The 9,218-nt window shown below is 41.0% G+C and overlaps 2 protein-coding genes across 2 annotated transcripts; both read right to left on the reverse strand.

The window, feature by feature from the left end:
• Nucleotides 1-78: 78 nt before the first annotated feature.
• LOC132562680 (uncharacterized protein K02A2.6-like) lies at nucleotides 79-4,806 on the reverse strand (the record flags this gene model as incomplete). Its single annotated transcript, XM_060227435.1, has 2 exons — nucleotides 3,025-4,806; nucleotides 79-1,876 (listed from the first exon to the last, which is right to left on the reverse strand). Coding segments are annotated over exons 1-2 (3,580 nt in total), but the record flags the coding sequence as incomplete, so codon positions are not given.
• Nucleotides 4,807-6,730: 1,924 nt separating this feature from the next.
• On the reverse strand, nucleotides 6,731-7,885 carry LOC132562681 (uncharacterized protein K02A2.6-like). Its single transcript, XM_060227436.1, has one exon. It carries the CDS (start codon nucleotides 7,883-7,885, stop codon nucleotides 6,731-6,733), a length of 1,155 nt encoding a protein of 384 aa, XP_060083419.1.
• Between the last annotated feature and the right edge of the window lie 1,333 nt (nucleotides 7,886-9,218).

The following is a 9,218-nucleotide window of genomic DNA, read 5'->3' on the forward strand; positions in this document are numbered from 1 at the left end:
ACACATATTCATACGCATGGCGTGACCAATACGTAGAGTAGGCATGCACATTATCCGGATATAATATACAACATAGACCTCCACTGGCATGTCGATCATAACTTTGTTGTTGTTTTTTCTGGCGTTTTACCAGTTGTTCCCGCACCTTATCAAATGCTTCAGCCTTGAGTAATGGTAATGACGTCGGTATTGTAGTTTTCAATCTTCTTCCAAGGAACATTTGAGCTGGTGAAAGTCCAACTTCATCAATATTAGAGTTCCGATATTCTAATAAGGCCAGATATGGGTCATTTGATTTCTTCAGTAAGCGTTTGACGGTTTGAACCGTTCTCTCAGCTTGCCCATTTGACTGTGGATAATGTGGACTTGAAGTAGTATGTTCAAACTGGTACTGCTGTGAGAACTGTTTAAATTCAAAGCTAGCAAATTGGGGTCCATTGTCACTGATTACTAAATCAGGTATACCATACTTTGCTATTTGACTTTTCATGTGACTGATGACACACTTTGCGGTAGTAGATTCAAGTCTCACAATTTCTGGCCATTTTGAAAAATAATCCACGGTCATTAGGTACGATTCATTATTGTAGTCAAACAGGTCCACACCTATTTTAGACCATGGCCTAATGGGCAACTCTGTCGCGATCATTGGCTCCTTATGGTTTGCGTTATTATGCTTGGCACATATCTCACATGAGTTGACTCGGTCCTCAATGTCTCGTGACATGCCTAGCCAGAAGAGTATGTCCCTTGCTCTGTTCTTACATTTCACTACACCAAGATGAGAAGAGTGAATAAGGTCCAACATTTCTTTTTTCATAGACCTGGGCACTACGAGTTTATGAGATTTGTACATGAGCCCATCAATGCACGATATTTCATCGCAAAAGGTCCAATATGAACGTAGCTCAGCTGGTACGTCCACCTTGTTGTCTGGCCATCCGTACAGAACAATATCCTGTAACTTCTGTAACTCATCATCTGTAGCTGTAGCCTCTTTGAGTTGTTTGTATTTCTCTGGTGAAACAGGTAAATATGCAGTCAGATGAATTTCATTAACCTGTAAGTCTGGAACCAAAACTTCTTTTGTTTCTTTCAAGTATGCACGACTCAGATGGTCTGCTAAAAACATGAGCTTTCCTGGCTTGTAAACGACTTCCACATCATAACGTTGCATAGCTAATAACAATCTCTGTAACCTCGGAGGTGTTTGTAGAATTGGTTTTTTGAATATTGCCTGTAGGGGTCTGTGGTCTGACTCCACGGTAACTTGTCGCCCATACACGTATTCATGAAATTTCTCGCAACCAAACAGAATTGCCAACGTTTCTTTTTCTATTTGTGAGTATTTTTGCTGTGTAGTGGTGAGTGCCCTCGAGGCATATGCGACCGGTTTTTCCTCTTGTACCAGAACAGCACCTAGCCCTTTGCTACTGGCATCCACTGAGAGGGTAAGTGGTTTACTGCTATCATAGAACTGTAGTACAGGTGCAGCTGAAACAATCTGTATTAGAGTTTGAAACGCTTCTTCCTGTTGTTTCTCCCAATGCCATTCAGTCTTTTTCTCAAGAAGACTTCGTAGTGGTGCACTGACCTCTGCTAGTCTTGGTAAAAACTTATGTAGGTACTGCACGAAACCCATTAGGGTTTGGAGCTCTTTTACATTGATTGGTTTCTCCATATTTTGTACTGCTCTCACCTTCTCGGGGTCAGGTTTCACCCCATTCTTAGTCAATAAATGTCCCACATAGGTGACCTCTGTCTGACCTATTACACACTTGTCTTGGCCAAGTTTTACATTGTACTCATGTGCCCGTTCCAGCACTCTCTGTAGCCTGTGATCATGTTCCTCTTTGGTGGTTCCCCATTGTTCCGTCTAACCCTAAACACAACAAGCACCTGGTGCTAGGTTTGTAGAGGTTTATTGACAGATAGTATATACATGTAGTAAAACCTGATATTACAAACAAAGGCAAGATTCAGTCTAATGTACAGATATTGACTCAATTTGTTCCGAACAAACATCTACATTGTATTTATAGTTGCAATTTTTGGCCCTGACTAGTAATCTTGAGTGAATAAATGACCAATCTACCAAGAAAATAGGACACCGGAACTTAATTACCTTGAAAATATTGTCTCACATACACTCGTACAGAAATACCCAAATTACAGGTGTATTCATACTAAAAACATCACAAATTATCTGATTATTCTTAAATTTAAACAATACTATCAGAGTAGGGAACATATCACTGAATTATGCAATAAACATTCACATATGAGCTTCAGTAAGTCAAAAAATAGCCATCTATACATTTAAGCCAGTCTACAGGCGAAAACCTGTCTATAACGACCACCTCTGTAAAGCGGCCACCTGTCTATGAGGACCACCTGTCTTATAAGGAACTCCTGTCCACAAAGACCAACTGCCCTAGGAGACTGATCTTTATGGGAGCCAGAGAGGTTTTAATAGACAGGTTGACAATACATAAATCTGAGTACAGCTAACCAAATCGAAACCATGTGCAAATATGAACACATCAAATAGATCTAGGTATCTATTATGTAAATAAACTGTGAATAGTTGTGATAATGACTAGAAATTCACTTGATTGTATCCATACAATTACCTGTGTATGAGGAAACTAAACTTCTACCAATAAAAAGACTTAGTTACAGTAAGGGGGAATTGACGGCCATATTTACCGCCAAATCTAAACAACACCTATTTTGTTTACATCTCTATAAATACATATTGCAGCATACAAATGGTTTCATCAAGGTTCTAGCACTCTGCTTACATAAAATAAACACTTACGACGTGTGGGGCTTTATGATAGCTCACTCGACTTGACATCTTTGATTAAACGATGCTGAAAAGGCTGCTCTCATGACCATGCCGTTTCTCTCAGACGGAAAATAAGAGAAGACACACAAGGGCAGTAACTCTAAATTACTCTTGCTGATTACTAGCGATCAGCGGCTAAGGGGAGAGAACTCCTGGTTCCATCACACCCATACCAATATATCATCAACTATGGCTTCTGTCCCTTCAAGGTCTGATACCATTTCTGTTATTACCCGTTGAAATACTTCGGGGGCTGACTTGACTCCAAAGGGCAGCCGGGTGAACCGGTACCTTCCAAATGGAGAGTTAAAGGTACACAACTTTGAGCTGTACTCGTCCAATTTTAACTGCCAAAATCCTGAAGTAAGATCTAATTTACTGAAAATCTTAGCTCCGGGCATCCTTGAAACCACCTCCTCAATAGTTTTGAGTGGAAAATGTTCTCGTTGTATAGCTCTATTCAGATCACACGGGTCAATACATAACCTCAGTTTCCCATTAGGTTTCAGGACTGTCACAAGGGAGTTAACCCATTCAGTGGGTTCTTCCTGTTTTAATATAACTCCCAGGTTCTCCATGCGGTCCAGTTCATCTTTGACTTTATCTCTTAGCGATATAGGTACTCTCCTTGGGGGGTGTACTACTGGCGTAACAGATTTATCAAGCTTAATGGAGTGCTCTCCTGGCAAGCATCCTAGTCCTGAGAATAGGTCCTCGAATCCTTCATCAATCCCTGCGGGTACTTTTCCTGCTGAAGTTTGTATTGAGTGTATCCGTTTAATGAGACCTAGTTCCTGGCAAGTAGAAGCTCCTAATACTGCTTGAGCGTTCATGTCAACAACATAGAACTGTACTTTCTGTTCAGGCTTGTTTTTATAGGAACACATATGTGTTGTTCCGATACACTTTATCTGATGCCCTGAATATGAACGTAGCAGTGTTTTACATGGCTGTAGTTGCTTGTTGCTCAACTTTTCATACAGTCTCCTCGACAACACATTACATTTGGCCCCTGTATCTAACTGAAATGTTACTGGGTGTTCGTTGACAACTACAGTTTCTACCCACTCTGAATTCTCGACATTGTTTACATCCAGACTTTCACTTATCATTCCGACGAAAAGTTCATCTTCTGTATCAATTTCAACCACATTACAGTTTTTCTGAGGATTGTTCTTACCTTTTGCTAAACATGCAGTAGCGAAGTGGTTCATTTTGCCACATTTCATGCATTTTTTTCCGAATGCAGGGCAATTCCTTGGTGGATGTTGTCTCGCACACTTTCTGCACGTTTTGTCACCATTGCGGTTAGAGTGATCTCCCTTGTATCTGGGCGGCGCGTTCGAGTACTTAGCTGACGGCGCATTCGGTTTACACTTTTGACTCTGGTCTTTCTTGATCGCGTTTACCGATTTTTCCATTTTCTGTAACTGAGCTTTTGACAACTCACAAGTTCTTGCAAAATTTACTGCAGTATCTAAGGTTAAATCTGAACCCTCGTTGATATATTTCTCTCGGACTTTGTGATCCAGCATACCAAATACAATTGCATCACGAATCATATTATCTTTCTCCTGATACGCACAGTCTCTGGCCAACAAATGTAAATCTGTAAGAAACTGTTCAAATGTTTCCCCTTCTCGTTGTGTTCTACACTGGAACTTGTATCTAGAGAATATCTTGTTTGTTTTTGGACGAACATGTGCTTCAAACTTTTCAGTTAATGCCGTGAGTGATTTTTTTTCATCATTTGTCAGTGTCCATGTGGTATATATGTCCCTACCTTTGTCTCCTACCCAAATCATGAGGTAGTTGCATCTTTCTTCCACGTTTTTCTTTGAAAGTGGTCCTTTAAACCAAAAGTCAACGTGGTTTTTAAATGTTTCCCATGCCACCACGAGGTCGGGCGCATCCCAATTCATTTTTGGCGTTCCTTGTGTGTTTCCTGTATCCATTTTGATTTCTCTGTATTCTTCTATGTCTCTTTCAACTTTTTACATTGAAATATACTGTTGATCCTTTATCATGTGGACGATGTTGTCCGATTCAGGTTCTGACACCATGTTGTATATTCAAAACGTGATGCCATGCTGACTGCTAGCCAAATTCGTTTATTACCTCTGGAGACCGGAGAGTTCCAGTCATACATTACGTCATACATTACACTCAGCTTTACGCTTATTAGTATATATAAGTAGATCGTTGCAATGTCTTGTATGTTGTTTAGTGGGTGGGACAGGGCCCAGAGAACGACATACACGTGTTCTCACAACTGTAGTAGGAGGGTTCGGAAGAGGAGAGTTAGGCCATACAAAAGACTTCGCGTTGTGTAATTTTAGTTCAATTTCAGAGAAAATAGGCCGAGACAGGTATAATTCGCAACAGAACAATGGCCAACAGTCAACTTCCAAGCACACCTTCAGGTTCTTTATCCTTGATTAGTCGAAGTGTTAGGAAAGACCCACGACAACACAGAAGTTTAGTTCCACAAGTTTATTATGTAGAAATTGATGGAAAATGAGTATTCAGGGAAAAAAAGAATAAACAAAACAAAAATAAACTAACAGAAGTGTAAAGCTTATCAAAAATAAACTGGAGGCAACAGATCAAAAATAAGTCAACCTAAATAAATGTAAAGTGAGGTAGTACTGCAAGGTACACAGTTCCTAGTCCTGGGAAGTTCCCATGGCAACATTCCCTCCCTACACTTCAGACTCTTGCCTATAAATACAACTAGAGGTAGATTTAAATATAAACAATGTCCATTACTGTAATGGACTAGTACTCCTACAGTAACACTAGACAGAACTCTAATGGCCTCCGAGACGGACTAACAACTACCCTCCCACCCAGGGAAAACACTACATGATAACTGTCTATAAATCCTTACATAATGCTCGTGTTAGTAGGCCGTAGCAGTGATAACACCGCTTAGATTAACAAAGCCACTTATAAGTCAGAGTTCATACCAAAGGTTGCTCTGGTTTCAGAGCATAATAACAGGAGTACTCTTATTTCAGAGTATAGAAATAGTCACATGGCCGTAGCCACAAACCAAAAGTGAAAGTACTGCCCTGTTTTCAGAGCATCGTAACCTATGGCCTACCCTAACTCAGAAAGCAATGTCACTCTGTTTTCAGAGCATTTCTCTATTGTTTAAGCCGCTCTGGTCTCAAAGCGTCAACAACGGCTGCTGAAGTCGAACCTAAACCGAGAAGCCCGCACGTGTTTGTCTTTTTATACCCGTAATCACCTGACCCATAGCAATGTATCTAAAACTTAAAAGACTTAGCGATTGGCTCCACCGCTTAAGTCTCAACCAATCACAGCACATATTACGCTGGAGCACGGCACACTTCACAAAATGGCCGACGTAATCAACAAACTAATTTCCTAAATAGACATTCGTCAAAGCAGACAGAATATCACCACTAAACCCTAGGCTGAACTCCCCAAAGTACAACTAACAACGTGACTAAGGGTATGTTAACCTACCAAGAGCCAAAATTACTACTGGGTCACAATAATTATCGCCATTCGTAACGAAGCAGTCCGAATAAAAGACTGTAAAACGACCTATGCCACACAACAACAATTTATTCAAAGATGGCGGATCCGGAATTATGGGTACAATACATAAGGGGAAGTAACTCCTGACTGTCCATAATAAATGACTATAGGTAGCACAACAGTATTGCTACATGTTATTGTTATTTGATTGCTATGTAAAGCTTGACCTGAATGAAATTAGAAATTAAATTTTCAAATTATGAATCCATGCGTTTGCCATTTATCTAATTATAAGACAAGGAAAATTAGCAAACTTTCAAATTTTTTAACAAAACTTGTTAACAGGTATTTACGGTGATAATTTGATGTTTAGTTTAACCATTCTGCCTTAACGAGTGATATATGGCAAGTCTTCACCACTAAGATTAGGAGTGGAAAGGATGGGGGTGTTATTGGAAGGGAATCAGGAGAGGGCTTGCTGCCTTTATTCGATGGCAGGGCATAATCTAGTGGTGCGGCAGAATCTACTTCTTGGGTTGGAGGATCATCTAACACACATGACCTTGGTTTGACCTCTGGTGAGGCAAGTAGGTGACGACGGTTACGCCTGTACTTGACCTGTTTGGGGGTCATAACAGTGTACGATCTATCATCATTTTGTTGAACGACCGTAGCAGGTTCCCAAAGACCAGTAGTTTGCCGAAGGCGGACAGGGTCTCCAATGTCTAAGGGCTTAAGGGGCTGTGCACTCCTATCATAATACTTCTCCCGCAGACGACTTTGTTGTATAGATTCTCCGACCTGTAGTGGGTTTGGGGTTTTGGGTTTCAATGTCTCTTGTGATGCAGGAAGCAATGACCTTAACTTCCGACCCATAAGAAGCTGTGAGGGGCTAAAGCCGATATCGAGAGGGGTTGTCCTATACTCGAGTAGGGCTAGAAGAGGATCATGGCTATCGACCTTGGACTTTGACGAAATCCTTTTGACGGTCTGTACTGTCTTTTCTGCTAGATCATTTGACTGGGGATAGTGTGGACTAGATGTCTCGTGTATAAAATCCCATTGTTTAGCAAATGCAGCAAACTCGTCACACGCATACTGTGGACCGTTGTCCGAGATAACCTTTTCAGGTATGCCATTTCGCGAAAATGAGCTCTTAAGCTTTGAAATGACAGCATGACTTTTGGTACTCAGCAGTCTTTCAACCTCAACATAGCGGCTATAGTAATCGACTATTACTATGAAGTTTTGTTCATTCCAGCTGAAAAGGTCTGTGGCAACTGTTTGCCAAGGGTATTGCGGAACTTCACGCAGAAGTAACGGTTCCTTCGGATTCTCGTTCCGTCTTTCTAAGCATATAGGACATTTTAAGACAATTTCAGTAATATCAGACGACATTCCCGGCCAAAACAGGATGTCTCTGGCGCGTTTGAGACACTTCTCAACACCCATGTGTCCATGTTGGATTTTCTCCATCATTTGCTCTCTAAGCACCTTAGGGACAATGATTTTCTGACCTTTCATAATCAGCCCATTAGCAACAGAGAGTTCTTCTCTGTAGTTCCAAAAGTCTAGAGCCAGAGGGGGGCACTCCCTTCTATTTTCTGGCCATCCCTCTTAAGATTACATTCTTAAGGGCATTCATTTGGGAATCCAGCTCACTCGCTGACTGGATTTCCTTGAGTTTCCTGTCACTAATTGGTACCGAGGACAGTATTGTAGGGACATGAGAATCCATTCCCTCTGACAGGGTTGGACATGTATCCGGCAAAAACTTGCACGACAAAGTGTCGGCGACAGGGATACTCTTCCCTGGCAGATGTCGTACAACCAGGTCATAGCGGTTCGATTGTAGCAACATACGCTGAAGTCGCGGTGGGGCAGCATACAAGGGTTTCTTCATAATCGACACCAAGGGCTTATGGTCTGTCTGGACCTGGACTGTTCTCCCATAGATATACTGGTGGTATCTTTTACACCCAAACACTATCGCATACATTTCTTTCTCAATCTGAGCGTAGTTGACTTCTGTAGGTGTCGATGACTTTGACGCATAGGCAATAGGCCTTTCATCCTGCAGGAGTGTGGCTCCCAAACCAAATTTGGATGCGTCAACTTGCAACGTATGGGGTTTGACAGGGTCAAAGTAATTCAATACAGGACCAGGAGACTGGGTCAATATATCTTTAACCCTTTTGAAAGCTTCAGCTTGTGGGTAATCCCAAACAAATTCAGTATCTTTTGTAAGAAGTTGCCTCAGAGGGGCAGTAACCTCTGCAAGGTTAGGTGTGAATTTCGCCAGATATGTTATCATACCTAAGACGGTTTCAAGTTCAGCGCAATTACATTGCGCTTCCATATCTCGGATCGCGTTTATCTTGGACGGATCAGGCTTTACACCTTCCCCGGCGAGAATTTCATGAATTATTCATGAACTATTCATGAACTGCTCATGAACAGTTCCATGAACGTGAAATGGCCACTTTGTTCATTCATGAAGAAAACTGTTCATGAACAATTTCATGAACTAAGCGTGAACTGTGCATGAACCTTTCGTGAACTGTGCATGAACCTTTCATGAACTGTTCCTGAGCAGACCATGGACAATTCATGAACTGGTTATGGACACATGAACCATAAATGTAGAAAGCTTACAATGTTTCAAGAACTGAATGGAAAAAGGTAAAAATGGATCAAAAACTGACAGAAATTTAATGATATTCATCGTGCAACAACAAAGTCTTTTCATCTTTGTGTACAAAAAGTTTCATTTTTCAATAGCATAAAAATAAGTTTTACTGCCATATTAGGGCAGTCCGACTATTAATATTACATTGATAGCATTACATTTAACAAC

This window comes from Ylistrum balloti, unplaced genomic scaffold (genome assembly GCF_031769215.1).
Source record: "Ylistrum balloti isolate Yb309-2 unplaced genomic scaffold, AGI_CSIRO_Ybal_v1 Utg371488, whole genome shotgun sequence".
Taxonomy (NCBI): domain Eukaryota; kingdom Metazoa; phylum Mollusca; class Bivalvia; order Pectinida; family Pectinidae; genus Ylistrum; species Ylistrum balloti.

Excerpts from the sequence above, each read along its gene's own strand:
- LOC132562681 (XM_060227436.1), bottom strand. The coding sequence starts at position 7,885 with ATGAAAGGTCAGAAAATCATTGTCCCTAAGGTGCTTAGAGAGCAAATG.